The sequence below is a fragment of the Lampetra fluviatilis genome, chromosome 2 (genome assembly GCF_964198595.1).
Source record: "Lampetra fluviatilis chromosome 2, kcLamFluv1.1, whole genome shotgun sequence".
NCBI lineage: Eukaryota > Metazoa > Chordata > Hyperoartia > Petromyzontiformes > Petromyzontidae > Lampetra > Lampetra fluviatilis.
Genome location: NC_136276.1, coordinates 30,944,980 through 30,970,590, shown reverse-complemented (window position 1 = coordinate 30,970,590; position 25,611 = coordinate 30,944,980). Strand labels below are relative to the sequence as shown.

The 25,611-nt window shown below is 47.9% G+C and overlaps 2 protein-coding genes and 1 non-coding gene across 3 annotated transcripts in view; all 3 read right to left on the bottom strand.

The window, feature by feature from the left end:
* Window positions 1-3,850, bottom strand: part of LOC144945414 (uncharacterized) — a 67,228-nt gene extending 63,378 nt beyond the window's left edge. Inside the window, exon 1 of the mRNA XM_078873935.1 lies at window positions 3,451-3,850. Coding sequence (XP_078730061.1) covers window positions 3,451-3,501 — 51 coding nt within the window. The 5' untranslated portion in view covers window positions 3,502-3,850. The remainder of the gene's footprint in view (window positions 1-3,450) is intronic.
* Window positions 3,851-8,025: 4,175 nt separating this feature from the next.
* TRNAI-AAU (transfer RNA isoleucine (anticodon AAU)) lies at window positions 8,026-8,099 on the bottom strand. Its single transcript has one exon. It is a non-coding gene; the product is annotated as a tRNA-Ile (tRNA).
* Window positions 8,100-13,382: 5,283 nt separating this feature from the next.
* On the bottom strand, window positions 13,383-22,643 carry LOC144938458 (F-box only protein 43-like). The gene is made up of 6 exons (XM_078866282.1): window positions 22,505-22,643; window positions 18,129-19,735; window positions 16,230-16,430; window positions 15,498-15,606; window positions 14,856-15,080; window positions 13,383-14,503 (listed from the first exon to the last, which is right to left on the bottom strand). Exons 2-6 carry the CDS (start codon window positions 19,706-19,708, stop codon window positions 14,255-14,257), a joined length of 2,364 nt encoding a protein of 787 aa, XP_078722408.1. The 5' UTR covers window positions 19,709-19,735; window positions 22,505-22,643; the 3' UTR covers window positions 13,383-14,254.
* Between the last annotated feature and the right edge of the window lie 2,968 nt (window positions 22,644-25,611).

Here is a 25,611-nt window from a genome sequence, read left to right as displayed (position 1 = left end):
GAGGCGTGTGTATCTGTATGTGTGTGTTGAGTCACGTTCACAATGAACCCGGCAACACCAGTGATGATTATCTGAACCGGACATGGGCCTCTCCTAGGTCGACTCAGTCTCAAATTGGTCCCTTGTTCAGTGTGTAAACATCGCCACTAGGGATACAAAGGCGGCCGGGCGTGGTGTTGGCCACCCACCCCTCTAGTGTGTCGTGCCGGGTTTCATAAGTGCTCGATAACAGCACTTGCCCCAACAGTCTGTTAAGGCTATACGGGGGATATTTGTCTTTGAGTCAAACTCACTCACCCAGCACTCACTTAACTCAATGCAGGATCGCTCACTTCACCCATCAAACAGATTCACGAAGCCAGACAGACTCACTCGCTCACCCAGAATCACTCGGTCACTCACCTCTAAGCCTCATCAATAATTATAATCACTCACTCGCCTGAAACTCGCTCACCCCACCCAGTCTCACTCACCTGATGAATCACACACTCACGCACCAAAACCCCACTCACCTCAGATTAACGTTTCTCGAATCTGCTGTGTCTCATCAGCTAGGCGCGGCCTCATGGAGCCGATGCCACTGAATGCCCTGTTTATTATTATTATTATTCTATTTTTTCACAAGGCACAGACGCCCACTCACGAACCACTCAAGTTCTATATCAAGACACAACATTTACAATATTATGAAGCTAGTTATAATTACTGGCGAAACGTCGTACTCAGAGTGTAAATGCTGTGGCTTGGCTCTCCTACACACCGGTGGTGCTGTACTAGTGACGAATTGGCATGTTCTGTTAACGTGACAACCCTTACTAGTTGGCTTTGTCGGGTGGTGGCGGGTTTAACGACACATTTATATTTTTACGCGATCTAACCCAAAAAAAACCTCTATTATGAATCAACTGTGACTTCGTCAAACACCCGGCTCGCTTCACTCGTGCCTTGATACATTGTGCGAGGGGCCTAATAAAGGCAACGTGATATAATTATTACGAGGACAAAATCGATGGAATCCCTGGCCCGATCTCTTCAAAATTCGGAAGCTGAGCAAGGCTCGAGTGAGCCTGGATATCGATTGGAATGGTGCGGCCAGGGTTCACAAAAACGGACCGCTTTGTGGCTACTGCGTTGCTGTAACAAGACACAAAAAAAATCGCAAACCGTGGCACGACTGTGACTCCGCCGACCGGCGGCGAAGACCGTCGTGGTAAGTGAACGGCGGTCAACGAACAACTCCGCACCGAGCCCGCACGGTTATGGCGAAGCTCTTGCATTCATGACATAAAAAAGAGGGCCCTTAATTCCACGTGCCGACGTGGACCTCTAACCGCTCGCTGGAGATCTTTGAGGTCGGCGAATCTGAACGAATTTGTCGAAAGAAAAATAAATAGCCTCGCCCTCCACCCTTGCCGAGTTTGAACGAACCCGTCACCGCTAAACGGACCCCGAATGACAATGCCGTGCACACAGGTGGCAGAGGTGGCGGCGATCTGCGCCACTGTTCACACAACCGGCCCGGCTGAACACACAACCACCGCGTGGAGATTTTAGTGGAGGGGGGGGGCTGATCCCCCCCCCCCCCACCTCGCCGCCCCCCCCCCCCATTACGTTTGTTGTTTTATTTCTGGGGGGGGGCGACTTCACTGAAAACAAAAAAACAAAACGCTCGGTGGAATTATACAGAGCAGGGAGTGGCCCGAAGCCGAGATGAAGGGAAGGGTTAGAAACACTGGAATTCTTGTTTTTACGTCACCAAGTGAGAGCCTGGTCCGGTCGGCCAGTACACTATTGTTATTGTGTGCGGTCCTCAATAGAGACCCGGGCAGGCAGTCTACCGTCTAGAGGCCTCATCGGAGACATCTATTCTCTGGGGGTCTCAACAGAAACCGGCCAGACAGTCTATTGTCTAAATTCTCCAAAAACGTGCTAAGTAAGAGTGGTCAAAGTCAAAATACCACGACATGAAATCCAGCCAGTTATTACCACAGTCCTTTATTGTCCGAGCATTCGCGAGCAGCACCTACCTGAACAGGTCTTGAACTTGGGTTGCAATATTCTTCGCTAAACGTTTGGCTTTCCTATGACAGTATTTATAATTGTAGGCGGAGGTTTATTTCAGCAGAGCCCTCTCCGTGTCGCCACCCCGAAAAACATTTCAGCATCCCGGAACACCACGTCAAGTATACACGTCGCTATGGCTGTGGCTACGAGTCACGTGTCACCTACTCGAGGCTACGAAGTTGGCCCGGAGAATATTTAGTGGGGTATTGAGCCCCTGACTAAGCGCGAAGGTAGCACGAGGAAAGAGAGGCCACGGGTGAGAATGTTGAGGTTGATGTTGGGGAAATCTCAAAGGGAAAGGAGGAGGAACGGCAAAGTAAAGAAAGACCTTAGCGGATTTTACAAATATTCCCGAGAGGGCGAGGGAGGCGAGTCACGCAGATAGCCATAGACTCAACACAGAGAGCCATAGACTCACGCAGAGAGCCATAGACTCAACACAGAGAGCCATAGACTCACGCAGAGAGCCATAGACTCAACACAGAGAGCCAGGCACACACAGACACCCATAGACTCACTCACGCAGAGTCATAGACTCACGTAGAGAGCCATAGACTCACGCAGGGAGCCATAGATTCACGCAGAGCCGTCAACTCACACACAGCCATAGACTCAACACAGAGAGCCATTGACTCGCACACAGAGAGCCAGGCTCACACAGACACCCATAGACTCACTCACACGGAGAGTCATAGATTAGAAGGGAAATTGGGATGACATCGGTGCAGGGCAGAAGGAGTAGAGGGAGACCGGGGCTGAGATAGGCGGATGCTGTGGAGCGAGATGATTGGAGAGTGACTGACAGAGAAAGGAGGAACGGGATAGAAGCTCATGGATGAAAAGCCGACAACCGACCCCACGCGATAATGCGACACTTAGCATAGCAGGAGACGCAGGCGGATTCGTCTCTGTATAAGTCTATGAGTCTCTATGAAAGTCTGTGGTTCTTCATACAAGTCTGTGTGTCTCTATGGAAGTATGGTTCTTTATACAAGTATGTGGGTGTCTATGTAAGTATATGGGTCTCTATGGAAGTCTGTGGTTCTCTAGACAAGTATGCCTGTGTCTATGGAAGTCTACAGATCGTGTAAGTACACGTGAGTCTATTGGTCTCTGCGCAACGTATGTTACCTGTTTAAGTCTACGCATCACGTAAGTGCACACGTGTCTACGTGGGTCTGTGTGTTAGCGTAGAAGGGAATCTCTGTTTAAGGGTATACCAGATGTGGCATAAAGAAGAGCCGGTTAATGATATACATTTCAAAAGTCCACGGAGAGAGCAAAATATAATCCGATCAGCCGAGCCATTGAAATAATGGACCCGAATATTGTAACGTGAGAGGCGGGAGGTGGGTGGAGGGTGGCGTGGGTTGGGGGGTTACTCACGATTGCCAGGCCGAGCAAGAAGAGACTCAGGATGACCGAAATCCAGCGCATGATGTCCACTCAGGTGCACGATACTACACGGCAGGGATGACCAGCGAAGGCCGAGCAGCTGCGGTTACGCTTGCGTGTAGATTATTATTATTATACGAATAATAATAATACACGTGTACCACCACACACGTACTGACACACGCCACTTGCAGGATAAGCTCTCTCGCGCTTGAAGCGTGTGTTTCTGCAGGCGAGCACCACACGCACGCACACTTCACTTCGGCAGCAGATGCCGACTGGACAGCCTTGTTCGACGCTGAAAATTGTCGCGAACAACGGGAGGAGGAGGAGGAGGGAGCCGGAACTGAATGCGCAGCAAAGTAAGACCGGGCTAAGTCACGCACCCCCTCTTTATAATACGTTCGCGTAAGAGGTGCGATGGGTGGGAGGCGGAGAGGAGGGGGGTGTGCGCGCGCGCGCGCGTGTGTGTGTGTGGGAGGGTCGGGGGTAGCGGAAGCAGCGCCAGATGGGATGAATGCATGGGTTTGGATGTCGCCGTTTGCAGAGTCTCCGCAGCAGCAGCAGCGGCGGTAGCAGCAGAAGGCGGGCGACTCACAAAACCCTCCCTCGTTCTCATCTGCACACCGAGGAGTAGAGTCCAGGGGTCCCTGCGGGGCTCCGTTTCTCTGCGGCAGCTCCCCCTCCCGTCTGGGACGCGGCCATCATCATCATCATCGTCTGCTGCTGCTGCTACAAGCTGCACATTCAGCAGCGGCAGCAGCAAGTCCGTGTTGAATCTTCACCGACTTTCAAGGAAATAGCCAACGCATCCGTAAACGACACCGTGACCTTAAAATGACAAATAAATACAGAATAGGCAACGTTTCGGGCAATGGCCCTTCAGCATAGCACATTGGCGAATGTGTTGAGTTGTTGTTGCTGTGCTTGTGCACGACTGCGAACGTAGCCGTAGCACCAGCACCATCACCAAATAATGTGTCTTATTACTTTTACACCCAGGGACCGGCCCAGGACACGCTGCTGGCGGTGGGACGATGTCGCTTGGCTGGCCTGGTAACGCCTGCACATTCCCCAGGAAGAGCTAGAGTCTGTGTATATAGTAGTGTAGTGTATAGTGTAGTGTATAGTAGTGTAGTGTGTAGTGTATAGTAATGTAGTGTATAGTAGTGTAGTGTATAGTAGTGTAGTGTGTAGTGTAGTATATAGTGTAGTGTATAGTAGTGTCGTGTATAGTAGTGTAGTATATAGTGTAGTGTATAGTAGTGTCGTGTATAGTGTAGTGTATAGTAGTGTAGTGTATAGTAGTGTAGTATATAGTGTAGTGTATAGTAGTGTAGTGTATCGTAGTATATAGTATAGTGTATAGTAGTGTATTGTATCGCAGTGTAGTATATAGTGTAGTGTATAGTAGTGTAGTGTATAGTGTAGTATATAGTGTAGTGTTTAGTATAGTGTATGGTGTAGTGTATAGTAGTGTAGTATATAGTGTAGTGTAGTATATAGTGTAGTGTATAGTGATGTAGATGCTGGAGTCTGTCGCCAGGGAAGCGAGGTGTGGACCTTCACTACTCAACACGCTGCCTCCCTCGCCAGGACAAGCGGACTGAGAAACCAACGAACTTTCAAGAGATGCTTAGAGAGCACCACCACCTCCATCGTCTGACTTTTTCAGCGAAACCCACCTTGGCTATCGGCCGTGATAGGGGTGGACATTGTTGTAGGCGTTACAAATCTCATCGTTAGCATTACTATCGTGGTGGTTGGCAGTGCCCGGATTAAGCTAGTGCGGGGCCTGTAGCATATGTTATAAAGGGGCCCTAAATTAATACATTTAAAACACTTAAATAGTAAAACACAATTTGTTTTACGTGCATAGTAAAGTAATTGTATTTTTTGCATCTGCTATACAGCCAGATACTACGACAAATCGCTAACTTTAAACACCCGGGCGTTCATAAAAGTTGAAGGCGGTATAGTACTATAGTAATAGAGCAAGTGCAGAATCGCGGAACCAGAATTGATAGCTTGAAAGCATTTAGCGCGGGGCCCTTGAAAGTGCGGGGCCGTAGCTACTACATATGTAGCAGCTACTACACATGTAGCTAATTGTGCTACTAAGGATAATCCAGCACTGGGTGGTGGGTGGGTGTGTACCGGTGGACATCTGGACAACTGTGAAACTACCGGACATCTGTGAAAGTGTGCTTTATAGCTCATCGGATTTCCTCCAGGACATCATTATTCCAATGTGACTGCAAGTCTAGGGGCGGCCCGTGATCGTGATGGCAGACGTTCGGCAGAAACTCCGGCCAAAACAACTTCATACAGCCCGAAAACCGCTCCACCACAATCCGCACCACGCCCTGGGTCGACGGCGGCGTGAGGCTGCCGTACCTACAGCGAGTTGAGACGTGTCTGCCCTACCCTAGCCAGCCACCATCGTCACAACCCACCACCACCAAAGACAAAGGACCCCCGTATAGCCTCAGCAGACTTTTGGAGCAAGTGCCGTTTTCCGGGTAGCATCTGTCAAAAGCCAGCACGGCACACGAGCGGCATGGGTGTTTAGCACCACGCCTGACCGCCTTTGTCTCCCTAGCTGCGATGTTTTACACACCCCACTCTCATTCGAGGCTGAGTCGACCTAGGAGGGGGGGGGCCCAGGACCGGTTTAGATAATCGTCGCTGGTGTTGGCCGTCACTGCTCACGACACCCACCCCACCACCAAACTCCACCGCCGTTGCAGTGCCACACCTTGCCAAGCCGTACGGTGCTTATGCAAGTTGTGGGGAAGTGCCAGGTGAATTCCCAAGCGGCGATTAATCACGCTCGGGGGTTGGGCGAACAATTCAGCGTCGCAATCGTGACAAATAAATAAAAATGTGTGTGTGTGTGCGTGTTCATGCGTGGCTAAAGCACAGCAAGTTGGCACAGTAGGGGGTACAGGTGGTGGCATCAGCCAGTCATCTCGGTCATCTCAGTCAGTCGACCCGTGGCACCTGCTGGGTCTGCCCCGTGACCTCCTACCAGTGGGCGTTCGACACTTCACGTGGCCTCAAGGTGCACATGACCTGGCACAAGCGTCGTGGTGACGTCACCGCCACTTAAGTGGCGAATGGCGGTTGTTGTTGTTCATGCGTGAAAGCGGCCCATGTCACGAGATTGGTGACGGAGTGGCATGGGGGGCGTGAACAGCGAGGGAGTTTCTATCGACCGCCGGTGGAGATGGAGGGATGGGATCGGTCCGCGCGCGTTGGGAGGAGTGAGACGGACGATTAGCGCGGCACTGGGGCCGCGAGAGATGGCGACGGACCTGGGAGGATTTTGATTTAAAGCTTTCGTGACTGCAGGGATTCATCTTCTTGGTTCTTTCGGTAAAGTCACGAAGAAGGGAAATAATAAAATAATACAACATAATAAAATACATATTCTTGGTTCTTTCGGTAAAGTCACGTATAGAAGGGAAATAATAAAATAATATAAATATAAAAAATACAAATTTTCACGACGTTTCGACTGCAACACAAGCAATCATCGTCAGATGTGAAATCCACAGCAAGAATTTTTTTTGAAATTTTCTTGCTGTGGATTTCACACCTGATGGCGATTGCTTGTGTTGCAGTCGAAACGTCATGAGAATTTTTATTGTTTTATAATGTTTTATTATTTCCCTTCTACGGGACTGTACCGAAAGAACCAAGAAGATGAATCCCTGCAGTCACGAAAGCTTTAAATCAAAATATAATAAAATACAATTCTCACGACGTTTCGGCCACAACGTAAGCAGCCGTCCTCAGGTGAAGAACATGGCTGTCGGAATGACAGCTGTCTTTTATTATTTCCCTTCTACGTGACTGCCGAAAGAACCAAGAAGATGGACCTGGGAGGATCTTCATTCAGCAGTGGATAGGCAATGGCTGATGATGATGATATTGATGAGTAATGGCGGTGTTGGGTGGTGGGGTCATTCGTCGTTGATGCATGAATGGGCTTCGTAATTCTTGGAATGGCGTTATTGACAGAATAATTTCTGTATTCATGGAAACGACTACGATGAGCAAAAATGTCTGTGTCCCGCGCGTGACGTCACTCCACTTGGGCCAGCCCCCCCTCATTAATAATCATGAACAGGTGACGTCCTCCAAATGGACCCCCCCCCCCCACCATAATACTAATTAGTGGGTGACGTCACTCCTCAGCGTCAACTTACAACCCTCACTAAAGGCAGAACCCTCACGTCACGTGATCTCCGTAACGCTGTTGAGACATCGAAGTAAAAAGGACGTCATGATAAACAAGGGTTTATAACCTTAAAATGAAATAGGTCTGCCGTCTGCGTCACCGCGGCCTTTCAAATTGCGCACGAATTGATGCAATGAATATATCACGTCGCGGTCTGCTTTTCGCTTGCAAGTTTCAGATTTACTGAAATACACCCGTCCTTGGACGGGCAACAGACGAGTAATTTTACAATGACTTACAGCGCTGTCAAGACACTGCTGGATGAAGACCCCTCTCCACGCCGTGCAAGTAGCGATATGTAAATAAATAAAATAATATTGTGGCCCGTACGGGGATCGAACCCGCGACCTTGGCGTTATTAGCACCACGCTCTAACCAGCTGAGCTAACCGGCCAGCTGACAGGCAGCACCAAGTCTCTTGTCATTGATTCTCACCACCAATCACCTGAGGACGGCTGCTTGCGTTGTGGCCGAAACGTCGTGATAATGGTATTGTTTTATTTTCATTATTTCCCTTCTACGTGACTTTACCGAAAGAACCAAGAATATGAATCCCTGCAGTCACGAAAGCTTTAAATCGAAATGTACAGCTGTGTCCACTGTTGGATGAAGGCCTCGCCGGTCATGGGGTTTGTTTGACCAGACTTCACCATGCTAGTCAGTGCAAATTAGTGACGTGGGGGGTGGTGGGGATATTGGTTAGCTCGTAACCTATTCCTATACAATTCGCCACTGTCGATTTCCGTGACGGGGAGTCGAACTCAGATCTCAAATTCGCAAGCGCTTGAATTTCACCAGGAATTAATTTAAACTTAACGTCTCTTTTTGCAAGGCTAACCAGGAGCGATCTCAGCATACGGAGCTCAAAACAGCAATAGAAATCCAGTTGCTTATCAGTACTACGTACATTGCCTGGGATGTTATATTATAGAGAGTTGGAAACACCCAACTGTGAGGTTGAGTTTAAGTCGTGTTAGGGTCACGGACTGTACCTCATCAGCAGGATCATCATCAGCAGCAACAAAATCAGTATCAACGTCATGAGCAACAGCATTTCCAGCAGCATTGGTATCATCACTACCGTCCGTTCCTCTGGGGTTGCTAAAATGAGCAGAACATTGTCAGGCATAACTACTTGGTGCATACACATTACCAGCGGCCCCCCGCCGCAGGAATGTGGAATGTCCACCTTTGGCACTGGACGATGTGGAGCGCTGCTTGTGGCTGTCAAAGTGCGCCATCTGCTGGACGATGTTACGACTGCCAGAGAAAGGCATTTGCGGTCAAGTTTACCGAATATAAAATTGGTACATTGTTTAAAACAATTACATGTGATCATGTTCCAGTAAAAATGGGTTATGATAGTATTTCAGTACAAGCTGGATAAAAGCACGTTTTGCAAGCAAGTGCATCTATTTTAATCCAAAGTGTACTTGTATCAGGTGACCTGTGAATATCTCCACCAGTGAAATGTTGTTTATATCAGAACTGTGCTTACATCCAGCTTATTCCATATAAGTATGCCAGAGCAAGCAATGATTTCGAACGTAGCGAGGGACGAAATTATCAATCAGAAGATTTGAGAATTAAAACCAAGACGACAGATGCAAATTACAGTGAAACATAAAATGAATGGAATTGAGCAGATCACTAGAATGTTTAACGTCGGCTTTCTCGACCAATATTCGTCACCTGAGGACGGCTGCTTGCGTTGTGGCCGAAACGTCGTGAGAATTGCATTTTATTATGTTTTATTTTTATTATTTCCCTTCTACGTGACTTTACCGAAAGAACCAAGAAGATGAAACCCTGCAGTCACGAAAGCTTTCAATCGAAATCATAAACGTTGTTGGGTTAGATCGCAGAAGTATAAATGTGGTAACCCTCCACCACCCGACACAGCCAATTAACCCAAAAACCTTGATTATGAAGAGACAGGTGAGATGAACAACATAACTGAGGCCGATGGAGGGAAGGAGCAGGAGACAGAACATGAGATGGCGCATTGGGATCCTTGGATGAAATTCGCATTACGAATGTAAATTATTATGTCGGAACGAGATCAGAGGCTTTGAAGGCTCCCACTGGATGGCATTGGCAAGAAATCAGGAAGAGTGGAAGATAATTATCTTAATTATAATTAGAGACCACCACAGACGCATTAATGCACGTGTGCTCTGGGAATTGTTTAACGTCAATATTGCACAATTCACGGCAATTACCACCAAAGGAAATGAATGACACTTTATTTTATTATTTCCCTGCTACGCGACTTGACAGAAAGAACCAAGAATATGAATCCCTGCAGTCACGAAAGCTTTAAATCGAAATTTAATGACACTTTATTAAAACTGCACGCTGTAAATTAAGGTACAATATCACACGTCATAAATTCATTAAAAAAAAACTTTCACTCGGATTTCTTTGAGCATTCACGGCAACACAAAGAACACATTAAAAAAGTGATTGTAAAAAATATACAAAATACATTCACCACGTGTCACGAGTGGCCTCTCATACTCGCAGTTTTTCAGCTTAAAATCCAACCTTTAAAATAAAGTCCAAATCCATGCCTCCAGATCCATTTTAGATTAAGAGAACTAAGCAAGTTTATTGCAACCGATAGGACTAATCATTGCATAGAAAAAGGTTACAAACTTACTTATTTCTCAAATGCTGCAAAGCTCTGACCGACCCCAGGGTTGGTGGGCAATATAATTTTACAACTATTATAAACGGTTTCACTTGAAAGGGTTGTTACGGTCTTTCACGTAAAAGGCCGAGTGGGGCGAGCCAAACCAGAACAAGGGTCGGTCACAACCTGGCAAGCCAGAGATGCAGGCTGTAGATGGAAAACTGCCCGTCTCACAGACACACACAGGCGTATAAGGCACATGGCACAGGAATGTCAGAAGTCGACTCTAAAACATTAAACACAGCATTCCCTCGCTATTCACGAATGTGTTGTCCGTGACATTGGGCTATCCGTTGAATCGCATCTGGAACGCTGCACGACTGCATCGAGACAGACAGAAAGTGATGAGATCAAGTGACCGAGGAAGAATGTGATAAAGTGACGAGATTGATTATTTAAGGTCATTAATTAAAATGATAGGTTTTCATTCTCCGCGACATTTGCTATTCACCAGCATCTCCGGAACGGTTTCAGAGAGGGAATACTATTCAATAAGAAAAATGACTAATCCGTTATTCAGAGCCATGTGTGGACATTAACAATAAAACGATTGGCGATATTTAATGGTTAAATTGGGCTTTATAGTTGTTACTTTTCCAGTAACTACGTGGGAGGCACTGGGCCATTCACAGCATCTTGATCACATACATATTCGTCTAAATGTGGACGATGGGATTAAAATTTGCGTTCAAATTGTAAACAAGACCTTGGGAAAATTAAGCTGCGCGTGTGACCCCTCTCGGTCGACAGAAACCAGATGCTCCAGATTAACCAAAAACTCAGATGAAAAACCTTTACAAACACTAACTAGGCATATACAAAAGCTCAAGTTTACACTGTACATGCGATTACAGCATTATATACATAAAGCATTATGCACGTGTCATCCTTATCCTGAGCACATCGGGTGACGCTCGCTGCGATTTACATAGGGATTGCCAAAACAGTTCTGTATACACGCACATCAGTTCCAATGCTGGTCAGTCTTCATTGCTCCAGATAGGGCACAGAATGTCAACTCCCTTCAGAACGTCACCCTTTGAACATTTGTAACATCGTGTGCAGTGTCACTCGCTTTGTCCACAGTGTCCGCAGCCTATATACTGTGACAGCAGCTGGCTCTTAAGGAGATTATCGCCAGCTACCGCTGGGTAATCACGACAACTGCTTTGCACGACTGTGAGTAACACCGTGCCAAGCGGGTGGCCACCGTCAAGTTTCTTAACCTTATAACATCTCATCAACTGCCGCCAACCCACCAACTGGCCTTGAGGCAATGACAGAGAACACTTCAACGACTGCAATCAACAAATTCTTCCTAATAAAGTGACGGTATTCAGTGGCAAGATGGCAAACGGTCCCAATGTTCCTCCGTGCTCGAAGAAGCCACGCCGGAAACGACAGCCGTGTTAGCACCGTTCCATTCCACGTAACGCTTCGCGCAAAGGCGGTGTTTGTCGATCGCGATCGTGGTCGTGCAGTATGTCATCCCGCGAGCATCACCAATACGGCGCCGACAGATGTGCAGTCTATTTTCCAGTGCAAACGAGGCGCCAGCTGCCCAACGCATTCGCGACGACACGGCCAACTTCCCCTCTGCACGTCGGCGCCAGGAATTCTTCAGCGATGCGCTTTAAAATCCGACTCCATCCCGAGCCACGCGATGGGAGCAGGAGAGACGCGGGCGCGTGCGTACACACGCAGCCTGCGATTCACATTATATTCACGTTCGTTAGACCACAAGGCCTCGTTTCTTCTTCTTCCCGAAAATGCCACCTTCTGAACCTATTTGGCGAAAGGAGGTGACCATCTCATAGGTCGAATCGAAATTCATGAGCCCTTGGAATTCACTTCATTTAACCGCGTTTGCCATCATAATCTGATATGTACAGCATATAATGCATAGCACAGGTAAGTTAACACATTGTATGAAAAAGCAGAGGCCTAGCAGTCGCATTGCCTTGAGCCAGAGTGATGGAGGGGTGCAGGTATAATTATTTGTTTAAATTACATGTCAGTGGTTATTACGAAGGACAGCCGTGGGCTGGCAAGGAAGGGCAAATTCCTAAGCTAACAACTCACATAGCCGCCTTTAAAATTGCCGCACCGACACTCGCATAATAATGGTGAAGGCACAGTGTACAAGAAACGATCCATGTTACCTTGAGCGAATCGAAAACATAACTGCGTAACCGATTTGCATGCTTAAACTTACATCGGGAGCCAGAAAGGGGAGCACGGGGATGAGAGAACATATGCCAAGCTAATGACATTAGCCAAACTATTGAGAATGTGGACTTGAGCAGGCTTGACACTTTGCTCGAAAGGATAATGAACAATGGTCAAGAATAGGAATGTATTGACAACCAAGGAATAGGAAAAGGGTCCGAGGGAGATAACCTTGGGAGGAGATGGAGCAATGAAACCAGTCCATGTTCACGTACTGGTTGGATTTTTGCATCGCAATAATAACGAGATGACGCATTCACACCTCTTAGGTTATTTGTGGAAGTTTGTAATATTATCAACATTCCATTTGTGTTTCCTCAAGTCCAATTCATTGATAAAGACTGCGTTATTGAGGATGCACTAATTTCATGGTTGTAGCATTTTTCCCATTCCAACCGTTGTGGCATATCCAAGATCCATTGTTTCCTGAACTAAGACTTTGGGCATATTAGCCTTCTCAAACGTTGAATATAGATGCCCAAATACCCACTTAGGCATGGGAGTTCTCTCATCATCCGGTGGACCCAAAAAAATAATTTCCAATTTTTCTCCCATAACTTCGCTAAAAAAAGTTAAATTAAGGTTTCGCCCTCCTAAAATAAGCACCAGGACAAAGAAGAACCCCTGTTTTCATCAGATCTCCACCAGGTACTATTTGGTGCAGTTGTCAACCAAATGTTTCACTACAGTACCCCAATAAACTAGTTTTTTGTGCCACTCAATTTTGACTCCATTGGAGGTAGCTGGGATGGTTGTAGTATTGCAGCCTGTATTACTGATTGTGGATTTGAAACGGAAGTTCCAACCACCCAATGATTAAACTGGACTCTCATGTGCAGCCAGCTGATGGGTCTCAGCCAGCCACAAATGACTGCACGAAAACCATCATTATATTTGGCTTTTCACATAATTTTCCTAATTTCCAGCTCTGAGAATTAAACATTTCGGTTTGATCGAGATACGATGAACATCTCTACAGCAGAACGTGCGATAAAGAAGTGTTGTGCGTGGTGGTTGTGTGGCTAGATCATCAATTGAAGGGATCTCACAAGCAGCTGGATCCTATGTTCTTTCATTTCTAAATGTAAAACTCATTCCTTTAGGACTGCTTTTTGTATTTAGTTTGTCGTCCTTCCCCCCACACCACGATTATCATGGTTGGCTACGTACGGTGCGAAAGAAGTTCAACATACATACATACATAGGCACTGCTCCGAATTACGAATAGATACTCCGTCACATGACATTGCACCACAATTTGCAATAAAACTGGGCACAGTAAAAAATATATACAACAAAAACTAATGTAGCTTACCCAGGTCACACTAGCAATAGAGGCATTCACCTCAATCTCACACCTAGTCCTCGATAAAAGTATTCAATGACCTAGTTGAGAGGCCAACAATACCAAGGCGACGCAGGCACCGAGAGTCCATAGACCTAACCTGGTCGACTTCAGGTGTCCACAGGCGTTTCCAGGTTGGGGGGCGGTGGGGGGGGGGCGTGGTGGCGGGGGTTGTGACCATAGCCGGTGTGGCGCATTCAAACATCTCTCGGTGGAAGAAATAAAACGGCCGAGTTGGCAGCTCTACTCCTCTCCACCGCCACCAACCCCGGGGCCTGTGTCACAGCCGCTTTAGGTTGCGCTTGCTCTGCTTGGTGCCAGGCAGCGCCTCCATCGGCCCCCGGCGCGCCGTCTGTGCGGGACTGCATGGGCGTGCCCCGTGCCACAGGCACTGGCAGATCACGCAGAAGTCGTACGTGCACGACTCCCGCGTGCACAGCGCTCGCTCCTCCGCGCAGCGCACGCGCGCCGGAGACTGGCAGCGCGGGCACTTGCGCAGAAACTCGTCGCTGTGGAGCGTGCGGCCCACCTGCGGCGGTGGACAATGAGAAAAGGGCGTGATGACAAAGCATTGAAGGGATATATTACCGTATCTGAAGTGGAGGCACCTAGTTTCTACTTCCCCGTACCTGATAGAATTTAACATCAAGCATTCGAGTTAAAATAAATTAAGGTGAATTGACAGTAATATTTCATGTTTTTCCACAAGTATGTGTGGTTAATGCAGGCTTGATGCCTTGCAGTAGGTATCTATTTGATATTTGAACATCCTAACACCTGTTTTATTGCCAGAATAGGGGAAAAGCTTATTCGTATTTTTTCATCACATAACAGAATCACTATCGCCTTCCCCCACCCCCCCATCATAAGTGTCTCCATACCGCCATGAAGCGCTCGTGCTGGCTGCTTGCTCGGCTGCTCGCTGCCTGCCTATTCGTGGGCGACGGTGTCGCGAGGCTTTGCCCGGACGGTGCCAAGGGACTGCCCCTGGGCACTGTCGCCGCGTTCACGCCTATGCACTGCACCGCCGACAGCACGGGCCGCACCGCCTGGTGCCAACGTGTGCCGGCCACGTCCTCGCCCGCCGACGGGTTGAGCTCGTTCTCCTGGGGAGGGAAGAGTGACAACGAGGTTACGCTCAAGCAACCCACAACGAAAGTCTCCACTGCTGCCCCACTGCAATAGATTTCAGTGGATGGATCATGGGCTGAATATGGTCATTGGCTAATTGTCATGTGACATTTTCCGACTTTGACATCTCCAAAGATTCCTAATGTGTGCTTTAAGTAGAATGGGTTTAGTGCCACCTATGGAGCACTGTGCATGGTTACAGCTGACATCACATTGCATTCAGATTTTGCCGTGTTGTACTGTCTTGTTATAACACGGTTCTGAGAATTGACTACTTTCAATTCACATCAATAAGTGTAAAATCAGCTCAAGCCTCATGTAAATGACGCGACTTCTGCGTGGCCACACACTAAGCAGCTGGAGTCATTGATGCTCACTGCCCCCATACGTACCTTGTGCCAGATCACGGGCACCGATTTGGGAGTCTCCTCCTCTGGCAAGAGCCTCAGCGCCCGCTCCCGGTCCACGACAGCGCGCCACACTGCGCTCACTTTGCGCAACCTGCCGCAAAACACATACCACTTAGCCACGTGTGCCTTTCACCTGTCCCTACAACAGAGTTAGTAGTCCCGAGTTGTGAGAATTTATTGGGCAAATAAATAGCAATATTGCTATTAGAAGTGGTGAAGCAGTAGCACAGGAGTAGGCACACTACACAATGAACCTGGCAGCAGATAACATACGTGAGAATCGATATCTCAAGCAGTCCTGGGGACCCTTCACCAACCGGCACTGACCAGTGTGGTAAATTCTAGATTTGAAGCTTTCGTGACTGCAAGGATTCATACTCTTATTTTTTTCGGTAAAGTCACGTAGGTAAAAAAATGAAATTTAAATTAATAAAAATAAAATAATAAAAATCACGACGTTTCGGAGGCAACACAAGTCTCCGTCATCAGGTGGGACCGTCACAGCCAGATTTGCTGTATTGATACAGCAAATCTTGCAGCCCATGTATTGATACAGCAAATCTGGCTGTGACGGTCCTACCTGATGACACAGTGTGGTAAAGTATGGTAAATGAACTGCTATGACCGTAGGGAAGGGGAGGGGGGAGCGAGTCTAAATGGCTCATTCCCTCTTGTGGCCAGAGCAGCCTCCCGTGGTCCCCACCACTTGCGTACCTGTCATGGTCCGCCGCCGACAGGTAGCCAAGCAGCTGGCACACCACGCGCTTGAGGCCCTTCTCCTCCAGGGCGGCGATTATGTCGAGGAACTTGCAGCCCATCTTACGTCCAATGAGTTGCTTGAGCGAGGAGCTCTCCCTCAAGGCGACGGGCACGGATGCGAGAGCCTGCTTCATCACGTCATTGAGCTGCGCGGGGCTGCCGTTGGAAAGAAACGGGAGAACCAATCAGCACACGCGAACGTTCAAACCACGTGGCACGTTCCAATGCGATTGTTCGGCGAGCAATCAACATAAGGACACCAGTGCCAGTCACCGCTTGGTTGGTTGTATGTGTTTTTGCGAGACTAAACCTGCAAGTGGATTTTATAGTTTAATAGTACACACCAAAAATGTGAGGAATCATCACTAAAGCAGAGCCAACGATGCTTACTGCTGCTGCATTGTGCCTCAGGGGCCTGATGTAGACGACTATTTTTTAGCGTTTATGTCTTTCACGTGTAAGTTCTCTTAATCTGGTTTCCAAATCCCACATTTAAATGAAATAGTCCAGCAGAATTTAAACGCTTTGAGAATGAAATATGGTTATTGTAAAGCCCTCTGGATGTTATCCAAATTAAACAGTCGAGCACACCTGCTTGTTAAAGCACACTAAACACAAGACAGGTTTTTTTGCATGACCACCCTCGACCCACAGCATAGTGATGCTTTGCAGGGTTAATAAAGGACGCTCCATATGAAACATAGATTGCTTTATTTAGTTGGCATTTCCACAGCCAAGCCATGGTGATCTGCTGAATATCACAATTCATGTTTCACGATCTGATAATCTTTTCTTTTTACACGCTTTTATTTAACTCACACTGTCTGTTGTATCCTCAACTCTGTCTATTGTCGTATCCTCAAATCTTGTAACTCAATTTTACCCCACTTCCCAATGTCGTATCGACTGCAAACTTGGTATACGTATGTCATACTGATGACAATACTATATTCTATCATTAAAAAAAAAAATTTAAACAATCTTTTTTATATCTTATGTTTCGGCTTAGGTCTAATTGTCTACAATCAACTCACGTTGGCTGTAAATCACCAGTCCCTTACGTTATGGCAAGCTTCGGGGCCACTTCCTGGAGTCGTGGAGTTCTTCCATTACTCGTACGGTACATTTCATTAAAGAGTGTTTAAAAAAAAAGCATTTTTAAATATTACTTATTGTCTTGCTTTAACTACCTCGTTTCGATTGCTTCAGACTTTTTTAGTACAATTATGTTCGCTCCACTAGCCTCAATGTAACAGCAGAAAATATTTTGCGTTGAATGTAAAGGGTCAATCCTGAAAGGTAGGATTGAATTCACGTATTTTTTGCATAAAAACTATATCTATTTTAGGCGGTGACTGGGTGGCTCAGGTCAGAACTTGGAACTGCCGAGATCCTGGGGTTGTAATCCAGGCCAGCAGCCTGTTATAAAACTGGGATCTCAAGGGCAGAGAGTTCCTGATCTTGGTGGAAGAACCGAAGACTGTACAAAAAGACACGGCATAAAATTTGGTTGTTCACTAAATTTGACAATTCCAAGCACTGAGAATTCAAAATATTTTCAGTGATAGCACAGGTGGGAAAGTGCTGCCCCCAACTATGTGGACCAGAGGTAACTTTGTGGTATCTGATTCCATGAGCTATTCTTTCACACAAATAGGTGCATTGCTCAGCAAGTTACCAATGGATTATGTCTTATAACATGCCAAAAATAGCTCAATTGGGATAAAATGAGAAAATTTAAAATACTATAAAAAAAATTAGATCTTAATAGATTAAATTTGCTTAGAGTGGCCTCTCAAGAACACCCTTAAACAACATTAACAGCACCGGAGAGTCACGATGCCCTATGGGTACCTGTGCCTCCACGCTGACGTCGATGCTCGATCCGAAGCCCCCACAGGCGTGGTCTCCTGCAGGCCCTGACAGAACCGCCACGCCACTTCCTGCTGCAGCCTCAGGGCGGGCGTGAGCACCGCATCGGCGCTCACCATCCCAGCGGGCGGTGGCGTGGCATCGCGCGACACGCACGGGGGCGGCGTGTGCACGGCGGCGTTTCTCAAGGCACCGGCGACGCCGTCTCTCGCTGTGACCATCCTCTGCTGGCTGCGCGTGTTCACCACTCGATGGCAGCTCGGTGAGCCGGACGCCGCCGCCGCCTCCTTCACGTGCCGCGCCACCTGTACGTTCGCCCGGCCGTCATCGACGTCCGACTGGGAGCCGGCCTCGCGGATGGTAGAGAGGCGCTGCAAGCGGCCGAGTCTGCGGCTACGTTGCCACAGGTCCGGCGTCAGGTCGTCGCCCGAGCTGTCCAGGCTGCGCTCATCCGCGTCGCTGCCGCCCTCCGTAACGATGCAACGCCTTTCCGAGAAAACGCAGCGAAAGCTGCTGTCGTCGTCCACCACAGGAGAACCTGGCACCGCGTCCTTGCCGCCCAGTAAGGGAGAGCACCACAAGCCGCTGGGGGATGACAGGTCCAGGTTGAACGTGCGCGTGAGCGCCGTCACTGGCGTGCGGAACACGGAACTGGCGCCGCGCTCGCGGCCCCTGCGGTTTGGCAGCGGCGTCTTCAGGAATCGCGGCGAGAGCGACGTCGAGGCGCGGGCACCATCCAGACAGTCGTGGCCGCTCGTGTCGCCGTCGTCGTAGTCGAGGATGGAGGAGTTCGGCGTGAGTCCGATTCCAGAGTCTCGTTTCTCTGTAGTCGGCGAGAACAAGCTGGCGTTGGGGAGGGCAACATGGCCGGACACGTCCAGTCGCCGCGTGCCCACGGTACCACCACCATCTGTCCCCTTGCCCACGCCGCTTTCGACGGCCTCTGCCTTTTTGCCCAAAAGTTCATCCAGGGTGTTATGCTCCCCTGCAGAAAAGTTATGTCGGCGGGATTTCGCCGAATCCGCAAAGTCCTCGTCTCGCTTCCAGCTGCTCGTCACAGCCGGCAGGAAGGGAGAGTCGTCCAAGTCCATGGATGTTCGGGCCCACGCCGCCACTCTCGCGTCTGATCCCGGGCAACTTCTGACAGAGCTGCCCGGAGCATCCAACCCCTCGTCGCCTGCCTCACGGGACACCTTGCTGTCGTTAGTGACGCTGGAGCCCAGGCCCGAGTCCTCGTGCACCGCCGCACGGACCAGCGCACGCCTCTCATCGTCACAGAAGCCCTCCTCGTCCTCCTCAAGGCCACTCGGGTCCGTGTGGCTGCATGAATCGCTGTAGGTCCTGTCGGACTTGATGCCATCATCCCTGTTGTGGCGCGGGACCGCTTTTGAGTGCTGAGGCCGCCGCGTCTTGGCCACGGGGAGCTGCGTCACGGCCCTGGGGCTCACGCTTGACTCGCGCTTCCCTCCACGGGTCAGTGCCGGCGAAGAGTTGCACGGCTGGGGACGTGGTGGGGGGGCCCGCTGGGCCAACCCAGTCAGCCACTCTGGCCTCGATGACATTCTGGAGCACCTTCTCGTCCACGTTGCCTGAACAAAAATACAAGAGGCAACAAATGGGCTCGGGTTAACAAATGCGTAGCCATGTGAAAAAGTCAAATGCTTTTTAATCTGCTGTTCAGATTTACCCAACACTCACAGGGGAGGAATTTTTTTTATTTTAACTTAACCCTGCAAATATATATTACTGCACAATAAACCGGTCTTAATATAATGCAGGCAGGTCGAACGGTGCATGAGCAAAGCCCCAAAGCCCCACCGCTGTACATTCAGATCGTGCAGAGTGAATCGCGATGGCATTGCTAACCCATAGCAACACCACCGCTACAGACTTACGCCACGGGGTTTTTTTGGCGCCTCAAATTTCAAATTCGGCGCCTCTGGGACGCGGGGGCTTGCCCGCGCAACGAGCACGATTACATTTTCTACAACAGACAAGGGTCCAACCAAACCCCTACCAGGCTACAATTCACACTTGCTAGTGCACACAAGCCGATTGGGCCAAGCGTCTGGGAGCGAGCGAGCCGACTACGGTAGCCAATCGTAACGCTGAGACGAGCCCCGGCTGAGTCAGAGTGAACTATCTTCTTGGTTCTTTCGGTAAAGTCACGTAGAAGGGAAATAATACAATAATAAAAATGTAACATAATAAAATGCAATTATCACGACGTTTCGGCCACAACGCAAGCAGCCGTCCTCAGGTGAAGAACAGTGCTGTCGGAAAGACAGCGTCCAATACATTTAATTATTATTTTATTATTTATTACTTTTTTTATTTCCCTTCTACGTGACTTTACCGAAAGAACCAAGGAGATGAATCCCTGCAGTCACGAAAGCTTTATATCAGAGTGAACTACTTCAACTGCAATAGATTTACTCTGCTTAGTCTTGATGATTAGTGCTGCGGAATACATTTCGCAGATCAGCTGCCAATGCGCTAATTTATTATTCTCGGATTTAAATGTCCTACGTGCTAATTAACTTACACGTCCATAATAGAGGATTTTTTTGGGTTAAATCGCGTAAATGTATACTTGTATAACTGCGGGGCCCAAGCCATATTTACATGTTTACGCGATCTAACCTCCATCATAGATGTTGGTCGCGAAAGCCTACGTGTTAAACTAACTTACACGTGGTGCCGATATCGGAGACCCCATTAATTTAATGCAACCATCAGCACAGAATTAAGCAGGTCAATAATGATGATGATTGGCGTGGTGGTGTTAGTGTTTGTATATGAATTGCTCCAGGACGTGTTAAACAAAGCCACATCACCCGAATACTCAAGGATCGTAACCACGCTCTTATAAACCGTTCAGGATTACAATATTACACGCGTTATGTACCAAACAGGGTCGACGCATTTATAAACACCACAATAATTTCCAATAATCTTCCTTCTCAAGGGGCGATTTAATGGTGATTTTGGTCAAGAGATGACTATTAAGCTTGTTGTGATTGGTGGGAAAAAATCAGTGATGTTTTCTAAATGTTTCTCTTATTTCAGTGGGGAGTTCATAAACGCATCATCCTATATTTTAGCCTATTCGTCTTTCAATCTGTTGGGGATTCTTTAATTTGCAAAGAGGCTTCTTATGACGATTTCAATCGAAATGAATAAATGCTGGCGCTTACACTGCGACGATTACATCACGATAATTACATCATAAATGACAATGTAATCCACAAATCAATCAGGTACAAGTGATGTAAACATTGTACAATCATTTTTATTTAAAGCTTTCGTGACTGCAGGGATTCATATTCTTGGATCTTTCGGTAAAGTCACGTTGAAGTGAAATAATATAAATATAAAACAATAAAAAATGTATTGCTGTGGATTTCACATCCGATGATGATTACTTATGTTGCAGTCGAATCGTCGTGAGAATTTTTATTGTTTTATATTTGTATTATTTTGTTCTACGTGACTTTACCGAAAGAACCGAGAATATGATGTAAACATTGTACAATCAACTGATTTCATTGTAAGGTGAATAATGTTGTGTACTAAGAAGCCGACAACCTGTGTTGGATACCCTGGTCTCTCAACCCCCGCCAGCCGCCCTCATTGACCAGCGCGGTGAAGTATGGCTCAACCCCAGTGATTAACAAACAATACTTCATTATCTACGTATGATTATTATATTATTTGTGGTTTATACACACGTAATGTGGAGCAAATGAGATATACTTTGCTGGTTAATGTTTACTTTAAAACACATGTATCGACTGTAGTTAATCACGCTATAGCATCCATGTGATAACGTTTAGCAGTATAACATATACCAGGAGACCAACCCATTCTGCGATACCTAACAATGAATAAGTTTTGCTAAACTTTGATTATAATTATAGATTGTGTACAGTACAAATGGCGCGCAACACGTACAGTACAACGTGTACTGTAATTGTGTACGTACTCACTTTGTCCTGTAAGAGTTTAACACACAACGTATTGACCGTAACAACGATAGTAAGTAAAACTAATTAACAAAAACATGATTACATCTATGTATATTGTTTATGTACAATACATTTCAGCCAGTACTACACGTGGATCGCATTGTACGAACCCAGGAGGCTCATCATCCATAAACAGTATAAATCACTTAAAGTATATATTTATAAGCATTACCCCTTTACCAAGTTAACGTGAATAAACCGATGCAAGGTTTGTTCTAAGGTAACGATACCGACTAACATATTGTTAACAAACGCGGACCGGCTCGCGTTCGGAGGTAAATCTTCAGCAATTTTATATTTAGTTTGAAAAAAAAAACAACGTTGTCTTACCTCGTCAGAATCACACGGTGTAAGAAAAAACAACTTGTATTAAAAGTCCACTTTTGCTCCGGTGAATTAGTAGAACAAGATTTTAAAACATTTTCTTGACGGCGCCGCTAAAGAAAAAAACCTCGGCGCCCTTTGCCGCGCTCCGTTCCAAACAGCGCCTCGCAGCTTCCGTTAAATTTCAAATTCCGTATCCAGAGCGCGCGATTGGTCGAGGCTTCGCGCGAGTGGACCAATGGAATCGCACACACGCGCACCTCGACCACGCCCTCTTTTAAAATTTCTTTGCCACGTTGGGAGGAGAGAGAGGGGGGGAGGTGGGTAGGGGAGGGAGGTGGGTAGGGGAGGGGGAGGGGGTGCGAGGGGAGGGGAGGTGGGTAGGGGAGGGGGTGGGATGGAGGGAGGGGGAGGGGAGGTGGAAGGGGAGGTGGGTAGGGGAGGAGGTGGGAGGGGGAGGGGAGGTGGGGAGGTGGGGAGGTGGGTAGGGGAGGGGGCGGGAAGGAGGGGGAGGGGAGGGGGTGGGAGGGGAGGTGGTGGGAGGAGGTGGATCGGGGAGGGGGTGGGAGGATGTGGGAGGGATGGGGGAGGTCAACCACACATTTTGTTTTTTTCGGTAAAGTTACGTAGGTAAAAAATTAAGGACGCTTGTGTTGCGCCCGAAACGTCGTGATTTAATTTATTTAAAATGTTTTACCTACGTGACTTTACCGAAAAAACCAAAGAGTATGAATCCTTGCAGTCACGAAAATTTGTAATCTAGAGGTCAACTACGTTATGTATTTTTCGATTTAAAGCTTTCGTGACTGCAGGGATTCATATTCTTGGTTCTTTCGGTAAAGTCACGTAGAAGGGAAATAATAAAATAATAATAAAAAACAATACAATTCTCACGACGTTTCGATTGCAACACAAGCAATCATCATCAGGTGTGAAAACCACAGCAATAATTTTTTTGAGAAAAGTGGCGTTTTTTTTCTTACTGTGGTTTTCACATCTGATGATGATTGCTTGTGTTGCAATCGAAACGTCGTGAGAATTGTATCGTTTTATTTTTTATTATTTTATTATTTCTCTTCCACGTTATGTATGCCGACGATCTGGTAATTGCCGCTCACTCAGAGGAGGAGTTGGAGGCGCTGCTGCTGAACCTGGAGGGTGCCACTAAGAGGTGCGGCCTTACCATCAGCCCCACCAAAACGAAGCACCTGCTTGGGTATTTTGTACCATCGGACAACCCACCCACACAACTCCCAATCGGCGATGGGGCAGTTGTGGAGTGGAGAGTTTCTCATTCCTGGGCAGTGTGCTCACGACCGGCTCCAGTTTGACAGCAGAGGTCTCATTCAGAATCAGTCGAGCGGTAATATATTTTCATCGGTGGCGTAATGCTGTGTGGAAGCTACCTGATCTGTCGCTCCGCACGAAGCTTCAGGTCTTCTCGGCCACGGTCATTCCATCCCTTCTCTACGCTTGCGAAACGTGGACCCCCCTAATGGAGCATCTTCGCCGGTTAGAAACATTTAGGCTGGCCTGCTTACGATCCATCCTGGGTTTAACCAGGCTGGATTGTGTGAGGAGCTCACAAATCCTAGAAAGATCTGGGCAAAGTCCCATCGGTGAGCTCCTCCGGCAGGCAAGGCTGCGTTGGCTGAGTCATGTAGCCCGCATGCCCAGCCACCACATGCCTAAACAGCTTTTGTTCGGCCGGATCGAGGGGACTAAATTGGCGCGGCACGGGCTAGAGACGAGATGGAGTGATGTGGTACAGGAGGACGTGGAGCTGAGTGGACTTGCCGATGACTGGTACCAGCGGTGTCAAGATCGGCCTCAGTGGAGGAGGCTCGTGAAGGACGCTACTGGGCAGTTGGAGGCAGTCGCCCTCCAACAACAGCGGAGGGCGGAGCAGCGACGCTCACAACAACGAGCGGAGCGCCGGGTGGCTAAAGCACAGCAAGTTAGCACAGTGGGGGGCACAGGTGGTGCATCAGCCAGTCATCTCGGTCATCTCAGTCAGTCGACCCGTAGCATCTGGGTCTGCCCCGTGACCTCCTGCCAGCGGGCGTTCGACACTTCACGTAGCCTCAAGGTGCACATGGCCTGGCACAAGCGTCGTAGTGACGTCACTGCCACTTCGTGGCGAATGGCGGTTGTTGTTGGAGGGATGGAGGAGAGGGATGGGGGAGTAGAGGGTGGTAAGGGGGAGGGAGGAGAGGGAGGGCGGGAGGAGAGAGGGTGGGAGGGAGGGAGGAGAGAGGGTGGGAGGGAGGGAGGAGAGAGGGTGGGAGGGAGAGAGGAGATGGAGGGAGAAGGGAGGAGAGAGAGGGAGGATGGGAGCAAGATCACGTGATTGGTTTCCAGCGGAACGTAACGATTTCGCTTTTTGCGATTGATTCGATTTCGACGAATCTGATTGTGGAAATGTTTTCTTTCAAAATCTGTTCAGCGATAGCTTCGAGTGCGATTAGATTGCACAGTTGGAGGGATTACGTGTGCAATCTGTTTTGATGTGAATCTATCGTGGTGTGATAAAATATTCGTAGAGAGGCAAAGAAAATCGAAAATTATAAACTTTTTCTGGCATAGAATCGATGCATATTTCATGATGTTAAACATCGCTTCTGACGCTTAAAACAAAGGGGATTTACTAAATTAACAACCACTGCTCACTTAATTGGTCTATTGATATACTTAAATCGATTATTAGGCGCATCCAACATGCATCGAAAAATTCGTGCATTATAAAAAGGGTCCGTCTATAAATGACGTCACGCACCTAGGGGGGGGGGGGGGTCAGACATTTGTGACGATGTGTGACGAGGGGGGGGGGGTGAGAAATGTGACGTCACATCAAATGCGCAACTTTAAATAAATATAGACAACACGTTCGACTTAATGAAATAGACTTTTTAATACATGTTTTCTCCTACAACATCAGAGTGCAGCGCCACATTAAATACGCACGACAAAGACAAAAGTTTAAAGCGATTTGAAGCATGTTTTATTTGGGGGGGGGGCAGAGCTTTGTGACGACATATTTGAGGGGGTCTGACTTTTTGTGACGCCGTGTGACGATGGGGGGGGGGGGGTCCAAAATCGTCCAAAGCGCGTGA

Bases quoted from the DNA above. Each gene is read 5' to 3' on its own strand.
- LOC144938458 (XM_078866282.1), bottom strand. From the start codon at position 19,708: ATGTCATCGAGGCCAGAGTGGCTGACTGGGTTGGCCCAGCGGGCCCCC. The intron at 15,607-16,229 runs GTACGCAAGTGG...GTTTTGCGGCAG, and splicing joins TCGGCGGCGGACCATGACAG to GTTGCGCAAAGTGAGCGCAG. The intron at 14,504-14,855 runs GTATGGAGACAC...CCACCGCCGCAG, and splicing joins AGCACGAGCGCTTCATGGCG to GTGGGCCGCACGCTCCACAG.